This window comes from Rhinoraja longicauda, chromosome 18, assembly GCF_053455715.1.
Source record: "Rhinoraja longicauda isolate Sanriku21f chromosome 18, sRhiLon1.1, whole genome shotgun sequence".
Taxonomy (NCBI): Eukaryota; Metazoa; Chordata; class Chondrichthyes; order Rajiformes; family Arhynchobatidae; genus Rhinoraja; species Rhinoraja longicauda.
In genome coordinates, this window is record NC_135970.1 from 3,472,264 (window position 1) to 3,497,604 (window position 25,341).

General features: G+C 45.2%; 1 protein-coding gene across 5 annotated transcripts in view; it reads left to right on the forward strand.

Annotated features, from left to right (window-relative positions):
* The first annotated feature begins 3,362 nt into the window (after positions 1–3,362).
* Positions 3,363–25,341, forward strand: part of copb1 (COPI coat complex subunit beta 1) — a 40,783-nt gene continuing 18,804 nt past the window's right edge. The window contains exons 1-14 of one of the 5 annotated variants that reach the window (XM_078414979.1): positions 4,056–4,248; positions 5,149–5,180; positions 8,039–8,169; positions 11,660–11,889; positions 13,277–13,446; positions 14,619–14,733; positions 16,538–16,630; positions 17,119–17,256; positions 18,119–18,238; positions 19,159–19,266; positions 19,357–19,503; positions 20,951–21,096; positions 23,536–23,632; positions 25,045–25,202. In XM_078414979.1, the coding sequence (XP_078271105.1) occupies positions 8,079–8,169; positions 11,660–11,889; positions 13,277–13,446; positions 14,619–14,733; positions 16,538–16,630; positions 17,119–17,256; positions 18,119–18,238; positions 19,159–19,266; positions 19,357–19,503; positions 20,951–21,096; positions 23,536–23,632; positions 25,045–25,202 (1,613 nt within the window). In that variant the 5' untranslated portion in view covers positions 4,056–4,248; positions 5,149–5,180; positions 8,039–8,078. Of the gene's footprint in view, positions 3,466–4,055; positions 4,249–5,148; positions 5,181–5,210; positions 5,464–8,038; positions 8,170–11,659; positions 11,890–13,276; positions 13,447–14,618; positions 14,734–16,537; positions 16,631–17,118; positions 17,257–18,118; positions 18,239–19,158; positions 19,267–19,356; positions 19,504–20,950; positions 21,097–23,535; positions 23,633–25,044; positions 25,203–25,341 lie in introns of those variants that run through there. The other 4 variants (XM_078414978.1, XM_078414977.1, XM_078414981.1 and 1 more) reach the window with 4 other exon arrangements.

Here is a 25,341-nt window from a genome sequence, read left to right on the forward strand (position 1 = left end):
TTGTTTACTAATGGATTAATTAAGTCACTTTAAATGGACTTTCAATATGCGTGATAAGCGATCATGAGAAGCAATTAGTTCATGTGAGGTTGGACACATGTGCAGAAACACCCTAAATACCATTTGGTTCAGGCTCTCTGTAAATTGTAGCTACTTTGGTTGCTGGAGGCTAACATTACCAGCTAGGGAGAGACATTATCAGGAGAAAAATGCCACACACGGTGTTTGATAGACACATTAATATGAAATGTATGGATAGATATGGATCATGTGCAGACAAACAAGATTAGTGTATCTTGGCAGCATATTTGGTCCAGACATTGCGGGCTAAAGGGCCTGTTCCTGTGCTGTTCTATGTTCTAAAGATTAGTTTATCTTGGGATCACAATCTTGGTTAATATTCAGCAAAGATATTATGGACCTAAGGGCCTGTTGTGTGGCACTGTTAGCACAAGTGAAGGGCGTGTGAACCTAGCGAGTAAAGGGTAGTGAATCTGTGAAATCCTTTGCCACAGAAGGCTATGGAGGCCAAGTCAGTGGCTATTTGTAAAGCAGAGATAGATAGAATCGTGATTTGTACAGGTGTCAGAGGTTATGGGATGGCAAGAGATTTGATAAAGAGAACTCGAGGTAAAGGAACCGCTTGGAGGTAGTGATCATAATATGATTAGTTTTAATCTGCAATTTGAGAAGGAGAAGGTTAAATCGGAAGTGTCAGTGTTGCAGTTGAACAAAGGGGACTATGAAGGCATGAGAGAGGAGCTGGCCAAGGTAGACTGGAAAGGGATCCTAGCAGGATCCTCAGGAGAGAAGGAATGGGCGATGATTCGGGTCGAGACCCTTCGTCAGTCTGAAGAAGGGTCTCGACCCGAAACGTCGCCCATTCCTTCTCTGCTGAGATGCTACCTGACCTGCTGAGTTACTCCAGCATTTTGTGAATAAATACCTTTGATTTGTACCAGCATCTGTAGTTATTTTCTTACACTAGCAGGATTTGACGGTGGAACAGCAATGGCAGGAATTTCTGGGCATTATCCGGAAGACGCAGGATCATTTCATTCCAAAAAGGAAGAAAGATTCTACGGGGAGTAGGAGGCAACCGTGGCTGACAAGGGAAGTTAGGGATGGAATAAAACTAAAAGAAAAGATGTATAACACAGCAAAGAGTAGCCGGAAGCCAGAGGATTGGGAAACTTTCATAGGACAACAAAACTTTCATAGGAAGGTAACAAAACGGGCAATACGGGCTGAAAAGATGAAGTATGAGGGAAGCTGGCCAAGAATATAAAGAAGGACAGTAAAAGCTTCTTTAGATATGTTAAGAGAAAAAGAGTAGCAAAGTCAAATGTGGGTCCCTTGAAGACAGACACGGGTGAAATTATTATGGGTAACAAGGAAATGGGAGAAGAGTTGAACAGGTACTTCAGATCTGTCTTCACTAAGGAAGACACAAACAATCTCCCAGATGTACTGGAGGACAGAGGATCTAGGGGGGTAGAGGAACTGAAAGAAATTTTCATGAGGTGAGAAATAGTATTGGGTAGACTAATGGGACTGAAGGATGATAAATCCCCTGGGCCTGATGGCCTGCATCCCAGAGTCCTCAGGGAGGTGGCTCTAGAAATAGTGGACGCATTGGTGATAATTTTCCAATGTTCAATAGATTCAGGATCAGTTCCTGTGGATTGGAGGATAACGAATGTTATCCCACATTTCAAGAAAGGAGCGAGAGAGAAAATGGAGAATTACAGACCAGTTAGCCTGACTTCGGTGGTGGGAAAGATGCTGGAGTCAATTAGTAAAGAGGTAATAACGGTGCATTTGGATAGCAGTAAAAGGATAAGTCCAAGTCAGCATGGATTTATGAAAGGGAAATCATGCTTGACTAATCTTCTGGAATTTTTTGAGGACTTGACAAGTAAAATGGATGAAGGGGAGCCAGTGGATGTAGTGTATCTAGACTTTCAGAAAGCCTTTGATAAGGTCCCGCACAGGAGATTGGTGACTAAAATTAGAGCACATGGTATTGGGGGTAGGGAAGCAAAGAGTAGGAGTAAACGGGTCCTTTTCAAAATGGCAGGCAGTGGCGAGTGGAGTGCCACAAGGCTAGCTGTTGGGGCCACAACTGTTTACCATATATATTAATGATTTGGAAGAGGGAATTAGAAGCGCAACACTAGCAAATTTGCGGCTGGCACAAAGCTTGGCGGCAGTGTAAACTGTGAAGCGGATGTTAGGAGGTTGCAGGGTGACCTGGACAGGTTGAGTGAGTGGGCAGATGCAGTATTATATTGATAAATGTGAGGTTATCGACTTTGGCGGCAGAAACAAGGAGGCAGATTATTATCTCAATGGAGTTAGGTTAGGTAAGGGGGAGGTGCAGCGAGACCTGGGTGTCCTTGTACACCAGTCACTGAAAGTTGGCGTGCAGGTACAGCAGGCAGTGAAGAAAGCTAATAGAATGTTGGCCTTCATAACAAAAGGATTTCAGTATAGGAGTAAAGAGGTTCTTCTGCAGTTGTATAGGGCGCTGGTAAGACCACATCTGGAGTATTGTGTACAGTTTTGGTCTCCTAATTTGAGGAAGGACATCCTTGTAATTGAGGTAGTGCAGCGTAGGTTCACGAGATTGATCCCTGGGATGGCGGGATTGACATATGAGGAAAGATTGAAAAGACTGGGCTTGTATTCACTGGAGTTTAGAAGGATGAGAGGGGATCTTATAGAAACATATAAAATTATAAAAGGACTGGACAAGCTAGATACAGGAAAAATGTTCCCTATGTTGGGGGAGTCCAGAACCAGAGGTCGCAGTCTGAGAATACTAGGTTAATTCCTGGAATGGCGTGACTGTCATATGTTGAAAGACTGGAGCGAATAGGCTTGTATACACTGGAATTTAGAAGGATGAGAGGAGATCTTATCGAAACGTATAAGATTATTAAGGGGTTGGACACATTAGAGGCAGGAAACATGTTCCCAATGTTGGGGGAGTCCAGAACAAGGGGCCACAGTTTAAGAATAAGGGGTAGGCCATTTAGAACGGAGATGAGGAAAACCTTTTTCAGTCAGAGAGTTGTGAATCTGTGGAATTCTCTGCCTCAGAAGGCAGTGGAGGCCAATTCTGTGAATGCATTCAAGAGAGAGCTGGATAGATCTAAGGATAGCGGAGTCAGGGGGTATGGGGAGAAGGCAGGAACGGGGTACTGATTGAGAATGATCAGCCATGATCACATTGAATGGCGGTGCTGGCTCGAAGGGCTGAATGGCCTCCTCCTGCACCTATTGTCTATCTTTCTATGACTACTCATTGTGTGTGTGTGTGTGTGTGTGTGTGTGTGTGTGTAGTGCAGCGCTGAGTTGGCAGCAGTGACGTGGCCGGTAACAACGCGCTTGGTGCGCGCGTCCCGACGGCCACCGTCCGTGTCCACGTCAGCCGGAGGAGGGCGAGCGGCTCCGGGCCGAGTGAGTGAATGAGGGGGGGAGTGAGGGAGGGGGCGCCCTGGGAGTGAGGGAGCGCCGCGGTGTAGTGAGGAAGCGCCCCGGGGGGGGGGGGGGGGGAGTGAGCGAAGGGGGGAGTGAGGGAACGGCGCGGTGTAGTGAGGAAGGGAAGGGGGGAGTGAGGGAGGGAAGGGGGGAGTGAGGAAGGGAAGGGGGGAGTGAGGGAGCGCCCCGGGGGGGGGGGGGGGGAGTGAGCGAAGGGGGGAGTGAGGGAACGGCGCGGGGAGTGAGGGAGCGCCCCGGGGGGGGGGGGGGGGGAGTGAGCGAAGGGGGGAGTGAGGGAACGGCGCGGTGTAGTGAGGAAGGGAAGGGGGGAGTGAGGGAGGGAAGGGGGGAGTGAGGGAGGGAAGGGGGGAGTGAGGGAGCGGCGCGGTGTAGTGAGGAAGGGAAGGGGGGAGTGAGGGAGGGAAGGGGGGAGTGAGGAAGGGAAGGGGGGAGTGAGGGAGCGCCCCGGGGGGGGGGGGGGGGAGTGAGCGAAGGGGGGAGTGAGGGAGCGCCGCGGGGAGTGAGGGAGCGCCGCGGGGAGTGAGTGAGGGAGGGAGGGAGGGAGGGTCGGACACCGGGAGCTGGCGGTGAGCGCTGCCCCGGCCCCGGCCCTGGTGCGGCGGCCCCGGGTAGCGCGCCCTGAACCCGGCGGGGCCTCGGCGCTGGGCGGCCGGCGGCGGCGGCGGCTGTAGGCCGGGCCGGGCCGTGTAACCGGTGCGTGATGGGGGTCTAACTAAGCCCGGGCTGCAGATTGACAACTTGGTTAGTCAGCGCTGCCCCTGCCCCTGCCCCTGCCCCTGCCCCTGCCCCTGCCCCTGCCCCTGCCCCTGCCCCTGCCCCTGCCCCTGCCCCTGCCCCTGCCCCTGCCCCTGCCCCTGCCCCTGCCCCTGCCCCTGCCCCTGCCCCTGCCCCTGCCCCTGCCCCTGCCCCTGCCCCTGCCCCTGCCCCTGCCCCTGCCCCTGCCCCTGCCCCTGCCCCTGTTCCTGCCCCTGATGTGGGTTTGCAAATGGAGGCAGGTTTCTGTTGTGAGCCCGTCCTTTGCCCAGACACTGCTGCCCGGCCGGCCGGCCGTTAAATAGACGAGCCCAGGCGACTGACTGTCCCAGATGAGGAGCAGAAGGCAGCTGAGATATGGACAAGCTCAGACAGTCTGAAGAAGGGTCTCGGCCCGAAACGTCACCTGTTCCTTTTCTCCACAGATACAGCCTGACCCGCTGAGTTACTCCAGGTTTTTGTGTCTTATCTTCATACTCTGAAGCCACTCCTTGTAGAGAAAAAACCCGAAGTGCTGGAGGAACTCAGTGGGTCAGGATAGTCTGTGGTAATCATGGACAGGCCTATCCATTTCCTTCCACAGATGCTGCCTGACTTGCTGAGTTCCTCGAGCACTTTGTGTTTTGCTCAAGGATCCAGTTTCTCCAGTTCCGTGGCTCTGTGTTATTGTGGATCAATTCTGCACACCTTTGTCAGCACCAGTCGTTCCAATGGGAGTGATCGACCTCGTTCACTCTACATTAACTAGAGCCAACACAACAACCGCTGCCATCTCATAACTTGCAACATGTTCATTTAACCCATTAATCTTGCACTTGCCAAACTCCATAGGGTCGTGGACCAGTGACACTTTAAGTTTAAAACTGTTAATTTCTTTTGGCTACGCAGCATTTTACCAAGTGTGGCATCGAGGCACCCAGGTAACACTGAAGCAGATAGCCATCTACTAACTACGGCCCCGGTCCCTGTATTCCCCATCTACTAACTGCGGCCCCTGTCTCTATATTCCCCATCCACTAACTGGGGCCCCTGTCTCTGTATTCCCCATCCACTAAAGCATTTGACAAGGTTCTGCATGGTAGGCTGCTCTGGAAGGTTAGATCACATGGGATCCAAGGACAGATAGTTGAATGGATAGAAAATTGGTTTCATGGAAGGAAGCAAAAGGTGATGGTGGAAGGTTGCTTCTCGGACTGGAGGCCTGTGAGTAGTGGTGTCCCTACGGGTTCCTTGCTGGGTCTGTTACTGTCATTTATATCAATGATTTGGATGAGAACATACAGGGCAAGATTAGCAAGTTTGCTAATGATACAAAAGTGGGTGGTTTTGCAGATAGTGAAGGTAGTTGTGAAAAATTGCAGCAGGTTCTTGATCGACTGGCCAGGTGGGCCGAGGAATGGTTGATGGAATTTAATACAGAGAAATGTGAGGTGTTGCATTTTGCGAAGTCTATCTTGGGCAGGACCTACACAGTGAATGGTAGGGTTCTGTGGAGTGTTGTAGAGCAGAAGGATCTAGGAGTGCAGGTGCAGGGTTCCTTAAAGTGCAGGGTTCATTAGTAGATAGGGTGGTCAAAAAGATATTTAACCTTCCTCAGTCAGAGTATTGAGTATTGCATACAGGGCAAATAGATCCACAGAGGACGCCATCTCTCTGGCTCTTCACACTGTCCTGACTCACCTGGAGAGACAGGGCACATACGTGAGGATGCTATTCATTGACTATAATTCTGCCTTCAACACGGTCATCCCCACCAAGCTCATCACCAAACTCCACCAGCTAGGCCTCAGCTCGTCGTTATGCGACTGGATCCTGGACTTCCTGCTGGAGCGACCACAGGCAGTGAGAATGGGCCCACACCTGTCCTCCACTATCACCCTGAGTACTGGCACACCACAGGGCTGTGTTCTGAGCCCCATGCTCTACTCCCTCTTCACACACGACTGTGTTCCTGCATTCGACACAACGGTGATTGGGCTGATCACCAACGGTGATGAAACAAAATACAGAGCGGAGGTGCAGAACCTGGCGGACTGGTGCTCTGATAACAACCTGTCCCTAAATACCACCAAGACCAAGGAGCTGATCATCAACTTCCGTAGGTCACACAATGGGGAATACGCCCCGATCTTTATCAATGGGGACCGTGTGGAGAGAGTGGCCAGCTTCAAGTTTCTGGGCACTCACATTTCGGAGGACCTAACATGGTCCAATAACACTGCTGCTTTGGTCAAGAAGGCACAGCAATGACTGTTCCACCTAAGAACACTGAAGTCTGGTCTACCCCAACAGCTGCTGACGACATTCTACTGCTGCACTATAGAGAGCATCTTAACACATGGCATCCCTGTGTGGTACCTCAGCTGCACGGAGGCAGAAAGGAAAGCTCTTCAGCGGGTAGTCCATAGAACTCAGAGGACCATCGAAACACAGCTACCAGCCTTGGAGGGCATCTACAACACACGATGCCTCAGAAAAGCCACCAGCATCCACAAAGACTCTTCACACACCTGCAACAGTCTGTTCGAACTCCTTTCATCGGGCAGACGATACAAGGCCTTCTACGCCCGCACCTCCAGACTCAGGAACAGCTTCATCCCCAGGGCCATAGCTGCTATGAACCGGTCCTGCTGAGCCGGATGGTCACATCGCACAGTGATCCGGCACAGATCTACTTGCACTTTATTCTGTCTTAAAACTGTTACAATCTGTTTTGTTGGGTTGTTGTTGTTTAAATTAATACTGACTAGCTAATTAAATTATTGCATCATATGGGAGGCGCATTCCCAATCTCGTTGTACCCCTGTACAATGACAATAAAGATATATTGTATTGTATTGTATAGAAGTTGGGAGGTTATGCTGCAGTTGTATAAGACGTTGGTGAGGCTGCATTTAGAGTATTGTGTTCTGGGCACCATGTTATAGGAAAGATGTTGTCAAGCTGGAAGGGGTACAGAGAAGATTTACAAGGATGTTGCCAGGATTGGAGGGTTTGGGCTATAGGGAGAGGTTGAGTAGTCTGGGACTCTATTCCTTGGAGCCCAGGAGGATGAGGGGTGATCTTATAGAGGTGTATAAAATCATGAGAATTGATTGGGTAGATGCACAGTCTCTTGCCCAGAGTAGGCGAATCCAGGACAAGAGGGCATAGGTTTAAGGTGAAGGGGAAAAGATTTAATAGGAATCTGAGGGGTAACCTTTTTCCCACAAAGGCTGGTGGGGGTATGGAACAAGATGCCAGAGGAGGTAGTTGAGGCTGGGACTATACCAATGTTTAAGAAACAGTTAGACAGTTACATGGATAGGACAGGTTTGGAGGGCCAAATGTGGGCAGGTGGGACTAGTGTAGCTGGGACATGTTGGCCAGTGTGGGCAAGTTGGGCCGAAGGGCCTGTTTCCATGCTATGACTAAATGGGGCCTTGGTTCCCTGTATTCCCCATCCACCATCTTTGGCCCGGATCCCTGTATTCTCCATCCACTTAACGGGGGCCCTGGTTTCCGCACTCTCTTTAAACTCGGCTGGTTTTGTACCTCTGCTCCCTTGAAGCTTTCTATCCTCTGTTACCCATGCCCTTCAGGGTCACTGGAAAGTTTATCGTTCTACTGTGCTGCAATTAAAAACCAACTGGATTATGTGATGTGCCATTCTTGGAATCTGTGCGATGGGTCAGAAAAACACTATTAGCAATTGATGGGCTTGGCAGGTGGTACTTTTAAAACATACAGATTTTTAGAGAATAGGTTCACAATCTGTATTTTTTTTCCACACACGCAGATTAACTGCCTTCTTAGGATAACTTCCAAACGCTGCCATCATGACGGCTGCTGAAAATGTCTGCTATACTCTGATAAACGTCTCCTTGGACGCTGAGCCTCCTAATGAAAACAGTCTGAAAGTAGACTTGGGTAAGTTTCTTCTACCATTGAATATCGAAGTGTACACAACACTGAAAGAAGTGTGCAGTATTTGTTAATTTGCCCATTTTATTATTCTGTCAGCATTGATGGAAGTACACATTATCTTGATCTATTCCACAAGGAGATTAATTAAAAAAGTTCCAGTGTGACTACAGTATATATAAATCCTTTCTGGAGTTGCCTGCAAAGTGGTATCTATTGGACTTTGTCTGTAAGTGATGCCACACCAGGGCGTTCCCTCAGCAGAAGGACATTATCACTTTGAACATTAATATACAGGTCCAGCAATAGATTTTTCTGGCAGCTGGTGGTCCATTACATCCTTTATTCTGGACAAAATTACAAAAGCGCACTTAACCCCCCCCCCCCCCCCCCCAGGAATTCCCCCTGAAAATGTGGTGCCTAGGCCGGGTGAGGTGGCTGATCCTGACCTCAGCGAGACTTCTGCACTGATCAGTGGGTTGAATTCTCACCCTGCAGCTGAGGGCTCTAGAACTCTGGCCAGGGCCGGTATTTCTCTCTCCACCCCCCACCCCCAAGGCTGTGGCCTCTGTTGGGCCGGCCAAATGGCTAATATGGCAAGGCTCTGGAACCAAGAGTGCTGGAAAATCGGTGCTCGACCTGTACCTTGTTACTGTAATGCATTGGACGGGTGGGGAAAGAGGGTTGAATGGGGCTAAGGATACAGATGCTCCTCGACTTACGATGCTTCGACGTACGATATTTCGACTTTACGATTGTGCAAAAGCGATACACATTCAGTAGAAACCGTACTTCGAATTTTGAAATTTGATCTTTTCCCGGGCTTTTCCCAGACTGGCAGACCTGTCCGCTGCTCAGACTGGCAGTGTCTTATGGGGTACGATACTCTCTCGTGATGCTGGGCAACGGCAGTGAGCCACAGCTCCCAGTCAGCTACCATTGGGAGCTGCCACGCCTATGGTGTTTGGTAGGTTAGGTGTATTAAATGCATTTTCGACTTACGATATTTTCAATTTACAATAGACAATAGGTGCAGGAGGAGGCCATTCGGCCCTTCGAGCCAGCACCGCCATTCAATGTGATCATGGCTGATCATTTACGATGGGTTTATCGGAACGTAACCCCATCGTAAGTTAAGGAGCACCTGTATTTTTACATGGCTGAAATGTTTCTTCAGGGCAGATTAGACAATAGACAATAGGTGCAGGAGGAGGACATTCTGCCCTTCGAGCCAGCACTGCCATTCAATGTGATCATGGCTAATCATTCTCAATCAGTACCCCGTTCCTGCCTTCTCCCCATGCCCCCTGACTCCGCTATCCTTGAGCTCTATCTAGCTCTCTCTTGAATGCATTCAGAGAATTGGCCTCCACTGCCTTCTGAGGCAGAGAATTCCACAGATTCGCAACTCTCTGACTGAAAAAGTTTTTCCTCATCTGAGTTCTAAATGGTCTTCCCCTTATTCTTAAACTGTGGCACCTTGTTCTGGACTCCCCCAACATTGGGAACATGTTTCCTGCCTCTAACGTGTCCAACCCCTTAATAATCTTATACATTTCGATTAGAACTATAAACAAAAAGATGTTGAAAGTCACGGAAGTGAAAGCCTGTAGAGTGTTACTTTTTAAGGCAGCAAGAAAATGTCAACTGAGCATCTTATCCTTTTGTGTACCAACATTATTTTGAGAATGTTGTCCTTTGAACAGTTTTAAGTTTTTAATTTTATGGCTGATTTATGGTTGCTAAATGGGTAAGTTATTTTCTTTTTCTTTTTAAATCTGGACAGTTGAGTTGTAGTCTTGAGTTCAAACTCCAGTAGAATGCCCAGAGAATTTAAATTCAAAGACATAAATCTGGAATTAGTCAGGAGTGTTTTATTGTCATGTGCCCCAGATAGAACAATGAAATTCTTTCTTGCAGCAGCACAACAGAATATGTAAATATAGTACACTGAAACAATTTCATAAACGAGAGAGAAAAAAAAGCTCAGTGGGTGTTTTCAACACAAACTCACAAATACAGAAATATACACATGCGTACACACAGAAAACAAACAATAATAGTGCAATAATAACAATAATAGTCTATGAAGTTCAGAGCTTATTTGTAGTGTTTAATAGCTGAATGGCTGTCGGGAAGATGCTGTTCCTGAACCTGCACGTTACAGTTTTCGGGCTCCTGTATCTTACTGATGGCAGGGGTGAAATTAATGTGTGGCCAGGGTGGTGTGGGTGTCTGATGATGCTGGCTGCCTTTTTGAGGCGGTGACTCCGGTAAATCCCTTCGATGGTGGGGTTGTCAGAGCCGGTGATGGACCGGGCAGTGTTCACAACTTTTTTTGTCTTTTTCGCTCCTGGCCGTGATGCAACCAGTCAATATGCTCTCTACCGTACACCTGTAGAAGTTCAAGAGAATCCTCTCTGACCTACCAAAACTCCGTAATCCTCTCAGGAAGTAGTGGCGTTGATGTGCTTTATTTATAATTGCATCAGTGTGCTGGGTCATAGAAACATAGAGAATAGGTGAAGGAGGAGGCCATTCGGCCCTTCGAGCACCGCCATTCATTGTGATCATGGCTGATCGTCCCCAATCAATAACCCGTGCCTGTCTTCTCCCCATATCCCTTGATTCCACAAGCCCTTGGAGCTCTTTCTAACTCTCTCTTAAATCCATCCAGTGATTTGGCAGAGAATTCCACAAATTCACAACTCTGGGCGAAAAAGTTTTTTCTCACCTCTGTTTTAAATGGCCTCCCCTTTATTCTAAGACTGTGGCCCCTGGCTCTGGAATCTCCCAACATTGGGAACATTTTTCCTGCATCTAGCAGGGTCCAGGAAAGGGAATGAAGCAATTGGTAATACATCTCATTAGCCACCATCCCCCTGGGAAAGATTTCTGCCATATTTTGCCGTGCAGACATGCTGTGTCTGGCCTTGATATGATCTCAAACTGGTGGCTTTTAAATACACTCAGAAAATCTTCACCACCACATTTAAGGCAGTTTGAGGCAGGCAGTGAGTTTTGCCAAAGCAACCGGTTGCCAACATCCTATTGTGCAATTAAATTCAGGCTAGTGTGGGTTAAGATTTTGAACAGTGAATTGTTATGATCTAGAATGTGAGAAAGAATGGAAGCAGCCTTGGTTTGGAAGAACATCAAAGGATATGTTGTAGGAATACAGGAAGGAATAAGTGGACATTTCTTGTGGGAATTTCTTTGCAAGGCAGCACAGACATTGTGAACTAATAGGTGAAGAATTGCATGGAGTCATGCAGCATGGAAACAGACCCTTCAGCGCAACTTGCCCATGCCGATCAAGATGTCCCACCTACACTAGTCCCACTTGTCTACTTTTGGCTGCTATCCCTCTAAATCTTTCTTCTGCATGAAACTATCCAAATATCTTTCAAATGTTAATGGTCTGTGAAATTAAACGGTATTTTCTGCCTTTTTGAATCTAACTCTCTCTCCTCCCGCTTGCCCCGCCATCCTCCAGAAAAGGGAGACGTGAAGACCAAAACCGATGCATTGAAGAAAGTGATCATCATGATTCTGAATGGAGAGAAGCTCCCGGGACTACTCATGACCATCATTCGGTTTGTGTTGCCGCAGCAGGATCACACCATCAAAAAGCTGCTGCTTGTCTTTTGGGAGATTGTCCCTAAAACTACAGCCGACGGCAAGTTGCTGCAGGAGATGATACTTGTGTGTGATGCGTACAGAAAGGTAAAGGAAGACCGTTAACAGATGAATCATAGATTTGACAATTGAATCATAGATTTGATCTCTGCACTGTTCAAACCAGTTTTTCTGCAATATCTACATTTACATGCAACATAGGTTATATTTTCATAAAAAACAGCTATAAGACGTACTATTACAAGAAGATAGACACAAAAAGCTGGAGTAACACAGCGGATCAGACAGCATCTCTGGCGAAAAGGAATAGGTGACGTTTCGGGTCAAGAGTATGGCGAGAATGCAATCAAACAGTTTGCCAGCATTTGTAGGACCTTTCTGTGGCGCTGTTTGAAAACACTGTAATCTTTGATCTTCTAAATGTAAATTTGAGAAAGAGTTTGCTTTTGTGGAATTTAATTTTATTAATATCGAGTTGTTTCCAAATTATTATGTTATCCAGTAAATCAAAATGAGCTATTGATGGAGTTGTAGTTGCTAAATATTGTTTATTTTAAGTCGTGCTTTAAACATTTACTAAATTTAAAATACAAGATGAAACTGGCAATTAAACAATCAAATTTCAAATGCAGATTCAATGAGAAGTAGTTTTGGACTAGAATCACTGCAGTGGTGAATTGGATTTACTGAACTCTGAAATCTTTACAAGAGTTGTTTCTTGAGGCTACTCTGGGAGATGTTCCTTTGCAACTCTGTTGCAAAATGCTCAGAATTGTCCATTGACTGATTATTTCTTAATCTTTCTGCTTTATTCATACATATTTAGAAAGCTAAAGTTATTGTATTGAAATAAAAAATTGTGCATTGGGTGAAATAGACAGCCCTTGTGCAAATTCTGCTGAAGACTGCTTGCTTTTCTGCATCAGGTCAATTTACATATAACAAATGTAACATTTTCCATTTACCTGTGCAATCTGGTAACATTTTAGATCTGCTTATAAAATTGTACATTTAAAATGTTACTTGTGCTATTCAAGATTTGTAAGATCGTGCAGATCCAGGAATACATTTGAAATCATTGTAGATTTTTTTAGCCTGTATCTGTCCCACCTTAGTACAACTTCAGAAAATCTCATTAAAATTTAAATAAATTGTATTTGTTTGTTTAATCTGTATATAAATTGCCCGTCGCTTAAAACTAAAAAAAAAATGTCTCTTTGAAGGTATGCATTTAGTAGAAACGTCTTAGCAATTAACTTGAGCTGGGGGCTGGTATGGCTTTAAAAGACCGTCATAGGTATTTGGAACGACATGTGGTGAATGTAGTTTGTGCTTGAAGTTCTTTGACCTTTTACGCTGATTCCTCCCATCTTGGGTGACAATCTGGAGCTTTGTGGAAACTGTGAACCCCGTGGGTAACAGGGTTACCTCGGGTGTAACAAATACTAATAAGCTCTTGTTTGAACTTCATCAGGACCTGCAGCACCCAAATGAGTTTATTCGAGGGTCCACTCTGCGCTTTTTATGCAAGCTGAAAGAACCAGAGCTTTTGGAGCCTCTGATGCCAGCTATTCGCTCCTGCCTGGAACATCGGCACAGTTATGTACGCAGAAACGCTGTGTTGGCCATCTATACCATATACAGGTAACATCAGAGAGTGCAGCTTGGGGCCAAAATGGCCGTTTGGTCAAAGGTGTTTGTCTTTGGTAGTTCATAAGTCGTTGGAGCAGAATCAGGCCATTCCACCCATCGAATCTACTCCACCATTCAATCATGACTGATCTACCTTTCCCTCTCAACCCCAATCTCTAGCCTTCTCCCTGTAACCTTTGACACCCTTTCCAGTGAAGAACTTGTTGATCTCTGTTTTTAAAATACCCAATGTCTAGGCCTGCATGGCCGTCTGTGGCAATGAATTCCACAGCAAACCAATTAGTCCCAATCCTCTGCTCTTGCTCCTTCACACGGCATTTCTTTTCCTTAACCATATTCCTTTCAAAAAATGACAATAAAGGTAATCCAAAATGCATTTCTTCCACCTTTTGAGGCAATGTGTTCCAGGTCGCAGTTCATTAAACAAAGGTCACTGATATTGATGCTCTGGCCAATGAAAACCATTCCCCTTTTAGTCTTTTTGAAACTATTGTTAATTTCAAACAATTTTGTTCTTCAGTATTCCAGGGGAAATGGACTTCATTTTAACTGGTCTTTCCACACCACCTTTTTTTTCCCACTCATTTTCATTCTCCTCTTCTCAACTGAAATATTACCCTTTCAGGATACTATATATCATAGGGTAAGCAGCTGAAACAAAGACATGTTAATGTTACACTGTCCTGAAATGTAATATACTAGCATAATAACTTTGTCAGATTTACGATAGACGTTCACAGTTTGAAACCGTGAAATTCAATTTATTAGTAGAGAAAAGATGCACAAAAAGGAATGTTTTGCTTTGATAAGGGAACACAGGGTTTAACAAAGTAACAATGACAATTTTTCATCATAGGATCAATCACCTTGGTTTTATTTTTGCTAAGTAAGCCTCACTAAATGTTGAAGGTTAACATAAATTGAATAAATGTTATTAGCCAAGTATGTATACATACAAGGAATTTGCCTTGGTGCTTTGTTCACAAGTAACAACACGATACACAGTACACAATTAAAAATATAGCATTATAATTTAAACATGTGAAGAATGAAATAAAATACCAGAGCAAAAGGAGGTTACAGATAACGTGCATTCTTATCTGGAAAAGCCAGGTCTCCTGTGCATTTCAATGTTGGATATCATTTTTTATTAATTTTTGCAGGAACTTTGAAAACCTGATTCCCGATGCTCCCGAGTTGATTCACGATTTCCTGGTGAATGAAAAAGATGCCAGTTGTAAACGGAACGCGTTCATGATGCTTATTCATGCCGATCAGGTAAAGTATTTGTCTTTGACAAATTATAACAAAGCACAATAAAGTCGGTCAAAGTCCCAGATGTACCCAGTGAATTTCCCAGTACCCTTTTCAACTTTTCTCAATTGAACATATTTAAGGATGTCAGACAAGAGGGAGAGAACAGGGAAACATTCAAAGGAAGGACACAAAGTGTTGGAACAACTCAGCGGGTCAGGCAGCCTCCCTGGAGAACATGGGTAGGTGACATTTTGGGTCAGGAGAAGCCTTACCTCTGAAGAAGAGTCTTGACTTGGATGAAGGGATTAAAAGTACCATTAGCAAATTTGCAGATGATACAAAGCTGGGTGGTAGTGTGAACTGTGAGGAAGATGCTATGAGGTTGCAGGGTGACTTGGACAGGTTGTGTGAGTTGGCGGATCCATGGCAGATGCAGTTTAATGTGGATAAGTGTGAGGTTATCCACTGGTGGTAAGAATTGGAAGGCAGAGTATTATCTGAATGGTGTCAAGTTAGGAACAGGGGACGTACAACGAGATCTGGGTGTCCTAGTGCATCAGTCACTGAAAGGAAGCATGCAGGTACAGCAGGCAGTGAAGAAAGCCAATGGAATGTTGGCCTTCATAACAAGAGGAGTTGAGTATAGGAGCAAAGAGGTCCTTCTGCAGTTGTACAGGGCCCTAGTGAGACCGCACCTGGAGTACTGTGTGCAGTTTTGGTCTCCAAATTTGAGGAAGGATATTCTTGCTATTGAGGGCGTGCAGCGTAGGATTATAGGTTAATTCCCGGAATGGTGGGACTATCATATGTTGAAAGACTGGAGCGACTAGGCTTGTATACACTGGAATTTAGAAGGATGGGAGGAGATCTTATCGAAACGTATAAGATTATTAAGGGGTTGGACACGTTAGAGGCAGGAAACATGTTCCCAATGTTGGGGGAGTCCAGAACAAGGGGCCACAGTTTAAGAATAAGGGGTAGGTCATTTAGAACTGAGATGAGGAAAAACTTTTTCAGTCAGAGAGTTGCGAATCTGTGGAATTCTCTGCCTCAGAAGGCAGTGGAGGCCAATTCTCTGAATGCATGCAAGAGAGAGCTAGATAGAGCTCTAAAGGATAGCGGAGTCAGGGGGTATGGGGAGAAGGCAGGAACGGGGTACTGATTGAGAATGATCAGTCATGATCACATTGAATGGCGGTGCTGGCTCGAAGGGCCGAATGGCCTCCTCCTGCACCTATTGTCTATTGACCCGAAATGTCACCACGTGTCCATGTTCTCCAGGATGTTGTCTGACCTGCTCACTTACTCCAGCACTAGCGTCGTTCTTTGTAAACCAGCATCTGCAGATCCTTTCGAAGGTGCACAGCTCAGAATGTGAAATCTTGGTAAACATGTATTTTGTTAAGGAATTTGGACCCAAAAAGAATGTTAAGGAATTTGGACCCAAAAAGGGTAAATAGTTAAGATTGTGGTCAAATAGCAAGTCAGTGACAGGGGGTGGGTGGGGGGTGGGGGGGGGGGGGGGGGGGGGGGGAGGGGAGGAGAGGAATTCTTAAAAGGATAAATGGCCAACTCTTGTAATAGAGTCCCAAATTCTGACTTGGTTAATCCCCTGTAAATCTCGGGTGTTTTGCACTGAATCTGCTTTTGATCAAATGGTATCTGTTGGAAAAAGTAAATAATTTTGCAAGAAATAAGGTTTAGATAATTAAAAAAACGCATTTAAAATATTGTGTATGTGTGATTGCAGGAATGTTCTAAGATCTAGATCAGTAAGTACAGTTTTATGAATGATTTTTAACCCTCTTTTGTGATGTTTCCCCAGGACCGAGCTCTGGATTACCTGAGTACATGCATTGATCAGGTTCATACCTTTGGAGACATTCTGCAATTGGTTATAGTCGAGCTGATTTACAAGGTAAAGTGACAAAACATGAGCTTCATTGGGGTTGTAGGTTTGCACAAATAGGAAAATTCTGACCAATTTATTTTTGCTTGGAAATTAAGCTGATGTTGTGCAAATGAATGGCTCTTGAAATAAAAGAGAGGAACAACAGCTAGTCTCTTGGAAATACCGGTAGGTTTTGGGGGTTGAGTTTAAAGCTGGAGGTCTTAGTCTTGCACGCTGAGTTCCACTGGCAGTTCTATGACGGTGCTGACATGGAATGGACTCCTGGCCTCTGTGGAGCACAGAGGTGGAGCATCAGTGGGCTCAGAGTTCCAAGCATTGACACAGTGGAACAGGCTCCTGGTACAGGACAAGGTTTGTGAACTGAACTATATTGGGCCTCACCATTTAGCTGCAGTGCAGTGCGGGCTAGGTTATAAGCAGCATGTGGGGAACAGACTCAACTCAACAAAATACAAGTTGAATGTTCAATGCACATTTGCTGTTTGTGTTGTTAGGTGTGCCATGCCAATCCCACAGAGAGAGCCCGCTTTATTCGTTGCATCTACAACCTCCTCCAGTCCTCCAGCCCTGCGGTAAAGTATGAAGCCGCAGGGACTTTAGTCACGCTCTCCAGTGCTCCGACTGCCATCAAGGTACTGACTTTACGATGTATTAACTGGAGAATTATACAAGCTTGGGTATCATAGTTGCAAGTTTAACTGCCCACCAAAGAAAGTGAAATCTATATTTGGAATAATTACATTTTAAGCTCTGATAAATGAATCAAATTTATTTCAAAATAGCAACTGTATTACATAACTATTGGGAAAATGTGACGGTGAAGAGTGCATGACTGCAACAAAAGGCTTTTAATTCCTAGCTGCATCTGTAAAAGGTCAACCTCATCTTCAACAATTGGTATTCAAGATGTTGCATTGGTCACATTTTTGGATAAAAATGTTAGAAATCAGTTTATTTTCAGTTTCCACAACAAAGTATACAATTTAAATTTAGTTTAGAGTTACAGCATGGATACAGGCCCACAGAGTCTGCACTGGCCAGCGATCCCCACACATTAACACTATCCTACACACACTAGGGACAATTTACATTTATACCACGCCAATTAACCTACAAACCTGTACGTCTTTGGAGTGTGGGAGGAAACCAAAGATCTCAGAGAAAAACCACGCGGTCACGGGGAGAAAGTGCAAACTCCGTACAGACAGCACCCGTAGTCGGGATCGAACCCGGTTCTCTGACGCTGTAAGGCAGCAACTCTACTGTGGCGCCACCATGCTGCCCTGTTTGATTTTAGGGACAAACATATATTTCTGTTGGTTGGCAATGCAACTTGATTGATTCTTTCCAATCTCCAACAAGACTTCCCCAGCGAGATATTTATCTTGATTCACAGACTGGGGATTTTTTGTCAGTGTAACACAAATATTTGCATGGTTGACATTTCTGTCTGAAAACTTTAAAAAATGTAAGACAAATGTGGTTGTTTTCTAGGCTGCTGCTCAGTGCTACATTGACTTGATTATTAAGGAGAGTGACAACAATGTGAAACTGATCGTTCTTGATCGCCTGATTGAACTTCGGGAGCATCCCACCCACGAGAGGGTGCTACAGGTAATGAGTCTGGAACTTGTGGCTGGATGTGTGATCATTGTGTAGGACGGAACTGCAGATGCTGGTTTACACCGAAGATAGACAAAATGCTGGAGTAACTCAGCGGGACAGGCAGCATCTCTGGAGAGAAGGAATGGGTGACATTTTGGGTTGAAACCCTTCTTCAGACTCTGGGAAGGAACTGCAGATGTTAGTTTACACCAAAGATCTGAAGAAGGGTCTCGACCAGAAACGTCACCCATTTCTCCCCAGAGATGTTGCCTGTTCTGCTGTGTGATTATTGTGCTTGTTTATTCTACCAAGTGCAGTGAGCATGATCCAGAGTAAATCAGTGCATTGATCCACTTAGTGTAATGAAGTGGCCTCCAGTAACACATTAGTGAAAACGTATCAGTCCCAAGACCATGAGTGGTTTTAAAGCATCTGAAAGGTGTCCTGTGGTGATAGTCATACAGCACGGAAACAGGTCCTTCAGCCCAACTCATCCATGCCCATGCAGACCAAGGTGCACCATCCAAGCTAGTCCTGCCTGCCTGCATTTGCCTCATTTCCCTCCAAAGATTTCCTATCCATGTACCTGTCCAAATATCTTTTAAATATTGTTATAGTACCTGCCTCAACTACCCCCTCTGGTAGCATATTCCATATACCCACCACCGTCTGAGTGAAAAAGTTGCCCCTCAGGTTCCTATTAAATATTTCCCCTCACCTTAAACGTATGTCCTCTGGTTTTCAATTTTCCTACCCTGGGTAATAGAGATGTCGTGGGAAATGAAAGTTATGAAATGCATTATTTAAACACCTAGAAAACTTGGTTTTCCTTTTTATCTTTTGATTTTCATATGGAAATTTTGAGATGGGGATAAAGTCGTTTCTTTCCCCTTGTTAATTAAGATTAAGTTTAATAATGCCCTTCTCAGGATTTGGTGATGGATGTGCTGCGAGTTCTAACCACGACAGATTTAGAGGTTCGCAAGAAAACGCTGCACTTGGCACTGGATCTGGTTTCATCTCGGAATGTTGAAGAGGTAGGGCCTTTGAGCTTTCAAGTAATTTGTCTGATCACCAACCTCTAATGTCAAAGCTGCGTATTTGACAAATGTGTTTGTTTTCTGCAGCTTGTCATAGTTTTAAAGAAAGAGGTTATCAAAACAAACAACGCGTCGGAGCATGAAGACACTGACAAATACCGTCAGCTTCTGGTCAGAACGTTACATTCGTGCAGCATCCGGTTTCCTGACGTGGCAGGAAATGTTATCCCAGTGGTATGTGAGCATCCGTCACTCTTATCCTGGAAACCTCTTCTGCCTGTTGCACCTTGTGTTGGTGCTGGCAGAGGTGTTGAGATGTAGTTGTATTGGCAGGTAGATCTGGCAGTAGCATGGGCAGAAGCAAGGACATTGCTGGCAAGCCCAGCCTTGTTCTCACCCACACCCATTGTACACTCTGATCAACAGGATACACGTTTAGGGCAAAAACTTAGCGGACATTTGCTTCACTTTTCTCCAGTCCAAGAAGTTGTAAGTGATAGGATCAGAATTAGGCCATTTGGCCCATCAAGTCTACTCCGCCATTCAATCATGGCTGATCAATATCTCCCTCCTAACCCCGTTCTCCTGCCTTCTCCACATAATCCCTGACACCCTTATTAATCCAGCAGTACTGGCGCAGCACCACGGAGGTCTGCCCCTTCAACACAGTCCAGTGATCATCCTCGGTCCCTTTGGGACTTCATGACTGAAATCCATCCAGCCTGTGCGTTTACTAACATAGAGGCACTGCTATTTGAAGTTGTGTTTACTGCAAGCAGCAAGCTTACATCCCTTCAAATAAGAAATGCCACGGCAACACATTCTGATTTTGGCGCGTTGGCACAGCGGCAGAGTTGCTGCCTTACAGCGCGAGAGACCAGGGTTCAATCTTGACCTCAAGTGCTGTCTGTACGGAGTTTGTACATTCTCCCTGTGACTGCATGGGTTTTCGCCGGGTGCTCCAGTTTCCTCCCACATTCCAAAGGTTTGTAGGTTAATTGGCCCTCAGTAAATTATCCCTGGTCTGTAGGATAGAACTAGTGTTCGGGGTCATCATTGGTCAGCGTGGACTTGGTTATTGGCTGAAGGGCCTGTTTCCACGCTGTATCTAAAACTAAAATTTAAAACTACAATGATTGTAAACATATCTGAGAAAAGGGCACTTTCTGTTTCAAAACACATGTTACAAATAAGTAACATTTGATGAGGGTTTGACGGCACTGTGCCTGTACTCGCAGGAGTTTAGAAGAATGAGGGGGGACCTCATTGAAACTTTCCAAATAGTGAAATTTCCACTAGGGGGAGAGTCTAGGACCAGAGGCTGTAGCTTCAGAATAAAAGGACATACCTTTAGAAAGGAGATGAGGGGGAATTTCTTTAGTCAGAGGGTAGTGAATCTGTGGAATTCTTTGCCACAGAAGGCTGTGGCCGTCAATGGATATTTAAACTTAGTTGGTAACTTATGTACGGGTGTCAGGCGTTATGGGGAGAAGGCAGAGAATGGGATCGAGCAGGAAAGATAGATCAGCCACGATTGAATGGTGGAGTAGACGATGGGCCGAATGGCCTAATTCTGTTCCTGGAACTCTATTTTAAAACACTAAATGCTATTACTGGAAGTTGCAGGGTAATTTGACATACTGTTTTGGTGATGTGTTCATTACGGATGCTTACACCACAGCTGATGGAGTTCCTCAGTGATAACAACGAGGCCGCGGCGGCAGATGTCCTGGAGTTTGTGCGGGAAGCCATTCAGAGGTTTGAAGCCCTTCGTTCACTCATCGTCGAGAAAATGTTGGAGGTGTTCTACGCCATCAAATCTGTCAAGTAAGGATAGCTTTTCACTGCACAGAAGATCTCTGCACAGTAATAAATGCAGTGATTCTATACTTGATTTCCACTCTTGTAAAACATTGGCATCTGTTCACTCCTATTTAAATTATGGCTGAACAGAAGTGTGATTTTGGACACAAAGAACTGGAGATGCAGGCTTACAAAATGTTGTGAAATGTGAAGCCAGAGAGAGGGATATACGTGGAAGGGGACGGGGAAAGGGGGCTGGGATAGTGGGGAGAAATGTGTGCGCATGCAGGTGGGGCACTGAAGAAGTGGGGGGGGGGGGGGGGGGGTAGGTAGGTTTTGTTAGTTAGTTAGTTTAGTTTAGAGATACAGCGCGGAAACAGGCCCTTCGGCCCACCACATCCTCACTGTCCAGCGATCCCCGCACATTAACACTATCCTACACACACTAGGGACACTTTACAATTATACCAAGCCAATTAACTTACAAACCCGTACATCTTTGGAGTGTGGGAGGAAATCGAAGATCTTGGAGAAAACCCACGGGGAGAACGTACAAACTCCGCACAGACAGCACCTGTAAACGGGATGTGCTGTAAGGCAGCAACTCTACCGCCGCATCACCGTGCTGTGTGTTAGTTAGTTAAAATTTGAGAATTCGATGTCCATACCTCTTGGGTTGTAAGCTACTCAAGTAGAACATGAGATGCTGTAATTCTGTTTGGTTTTCCACTTAAAGTGCTCTTTGGGTTATTTTTATACGACCAGGCATGAATTAATTATTGGTAGACACAAAATGCTGGAGTAACTCAGCGGGTCAGGCAGCATCTCTGGAGAGAAGGAATGGTTGACGTTTCGGGACGAGACCCTTCTTCAGACTGATGTCAGGGGAGTGGGCGGGACAGGAATAGAATGTGGTCAGAGACAGTAAGACGGGTAGGAGAACTGGGAAGGGGAGGGGATGGAGAGAGAGGGAAAGCAAGGGCTATTTGAAGTTAGTTCATAGTGCTGGGGTGTAAGCTACCCAAGTGAAATATGAGGTGCTGTTCCTCCAATTTGCACTGGGCCTCACTCTGACAATGGAGGCGGCCCAGAACAGATTAGATTAGGAATGGGAGGGGGAGTTAAAATGCAGAGCCCCCGGGAGGTCAGGTAGGTTAAGGTGGACTGAGTGGGGGTGCTCAGCGAAACGATCACTGAGTCTGCGCTTGGTCTCGCTGATGTACAGAGGTTGACACCTGGAACAGCAGATACAGTAGATGAGGTTGGAGGAGGTGCAAGTGAACCTCTGCCACACCTGAAAAGACTGTCGGGGTCCTTGGATGGAGACGAGGGGGGAGCTAAAGAGACAGGTGTTGCATCTCCTGCCGTTGCTGGGGAAAGTACCTGGGAGGGGGTGGTTTAGGTGTGAAGGGACGAGTTGACCAGGGAGTTGTGGAGGGAACGGTCTCTGCGGAAAGCAGAAAGGGGTGGAGATGGGAAGATGTGGCCAGTAGTGGGATCCCGTTGGAGGATTATATGCTGTATGCAACTATCTCTGTACTGTGCTGTACTGTGCTCGACCCGAAACGTTGCCTATTCCTTTTCTCCAGAGATGCTGCCTGTCCTGCTGAGTTACTCCAGCATTTTGTGTCTACCTTCGATTTAAACCAGCATCTGCAGTTCTTTCGAACACCTACGAATTAATTATTCGTGTACGTGCCTTCACTTCCAGTTTTACGTTGGGCTAGTTGTGGATGGATCCTGTTCAATTGCCATTTGGATTCTGAGTTCAAAATCCTGTCCCAATTTGTAGGTAGTAGTTACTAGTTACTAGTATCTGTTTTATGGAGATTGATCAGTGCGGTTTCAAAGAAGTAACAGATTTGATATTTTGGATGGTGGTGCAACTTGAATACGGAATGTGCAAGTGTAATTGGGTAACACAAAGTTTTTATTTTCACAAATAGTACAGATAGATTATACTATACAATAAATTCATTTGTTTGGAAACTTGGGAATAATAAGAAATCTCTGGTTGATGTGGCCATTGAACAAGTTCAAATAAAGATTGACATGGAGGAGAGGGTCTTGCAGAACTTGTTTTTCTTTACAATCAGCTTGATCTTTTCATGTTCCAGCCTTGATGGCATTGTGAGTTTTGTTTTCAGTTAATGTTTGGACTGATGTAACCAAATGCAGTTTGGTTCATTCTGGAAAGTATTGTCATTCAGTTGTTGGTCCAAAAGTCCCCTCTAGTTTTCTGTTGAATTTAAAACAACACAAACTTGGACCTGACAGAAACAGCTGCACCATCTTGTAGTTCTCAGTTTATTGTACATAAGGCTCTGACTTTAAATGTTCAATCAGTTTCTCTTTCATCAGATGCTGACTGACCTACTGAGTGTTTCCGATGTATTCTGTTTTATTGAAGATTTCCAATATCTTTCATTTTAAAACACTTTGTTCATTTTGTTTCTGCTGCAGGATTTACAGAGGAGCTCTCTGGATTTTGGGCGAATATTGCAGCACTAAGGCTGACATTCAGAGTGTTATGACTGAAGTTCGCCGATCATTGGGTGAGGTATGTGGGTACACTTGGATATTTCTCTCTCCTGTGGAGCGCTGGGTTCCAGTCCACTAACAAACGACTGAATGAGTGATTTGCAGACGGTGTACAGATACCCACATTTGTTTTCACATTTTTTAATTCAATCTAAATTCAAGTAATGCCTTGCTAAGACTTACGTGCTCAATCTCTATAGTAAAGGGTCTGTCCCACTTAGGCGATTTTAAGGCGACTGCTGACGACTAGGCTGTTGCCGACAGTTCGCCGGGGTGTCACGGGCATGATCGTGAGGAGTCTTCCAAAAATCGTAGTGGATCTCAGCGCGTCGCTGAGAAATCATCCGGTTTGAAATTTCTCGCGACAGCTGGCTTGTCGCCAGGTATCGTTGCTTATTACGGGCGCTGTCGCATGCTGTCCCCAGGTTTGCTAGGTTCTCTTAGATGCAGTTAGAAGCACATAATATTGAAATTAGTAAAGTCATTTCCAAATACCATAAAATGCTTGTGTTTAACCAATTTATTTACCGTCAGGACATTTGACAGGTAGATTGGAGGCGACAGTTTGACGGTCAGGTAAGTGTGGGAATTTTCACGATGTTTATGGCCATCAGCCATTACATTTAACGTGGGCTCCCACCCCAGATATGCAACCCAGAAACCAGATATGCATCTCCCGTACATTTTCAAAGAATGTCCACACACTTTTCACAAAAATCCACTTAACCACTTAAAAAAAAATTTTTTTTAATACAGCTATTAGTAAACTGGAAGTAAATCCAGTTTATGCCTTGTTACAGTGAAGCTTGGTTTTTAAGTAACCCATATAAGATGTTATAGTTCAAAACTCTCAAGTACTTACCGACTTGTCAGTGATTTCAGCGAAAATTAGGACGCCGGAGAAGCATTGCCAGCGTGGGAATTTTGCGATGTTTCCGAAGACGCTGTAATCTCGACCTGATTCGGCATTGTCGTGGTCATTGTCGTCGGGAAAATAAAATTTTGGCGATCTGCTACGACTTTGACAGTCGCCGGCAGTCGCCAAAAAAATCGCCTACGTGGGACAGGCCCTTAAGTGATATCTGAAAACAGAAATGGAAGCAAACCAAAATCGATTGAAGTATTTGAAATTGTTTTCGAAAAGTTAATTGCAGTATAATTGTGATTGAAAATTGTAGTTATAACTGTTAGTTCAACTCTAATTCATTCCACATCTTTACGAAAAGTAATTAGTAATTTCCATAAGTATTTCAAGGGAGAAGACAACATGGAAGAAATTTACCATAAAAATATTGGTGAAGGAATTATTTTCAGCTAAACTGAGAATGCGTTTCTTGTAGTGATTATGCAGGAATGCCCGATTGAAATATGGTGGAAGTGTACAAGGGTATTTGACAACTGTAACTTGTATCTGTCTGGCCCCTGCATTAGATTCCAATTGTCGATTCTGAGATAAAGAAGGAAACCGGTGAGCCGAGGATGGATGAAGATGTTCAGGTGGTTCCAACACAAAAACTCGTGACAGAGATGGGAACCTACGCAACTCAGAGCGCTCTTAGTGCAAGACCTTCCAAAAAGGATGAAGATCGGTAATGCCACATTACTTTACATTGTGTATAAATGTCATCATATTAAAAGGTTAGAGATATACGCCGGAGACTCAGGTTCGATCCTGACTACGGGTGCTGCACTGTAAGGAGTTTGTACGTTCTCCCCGTGACCTGCGTG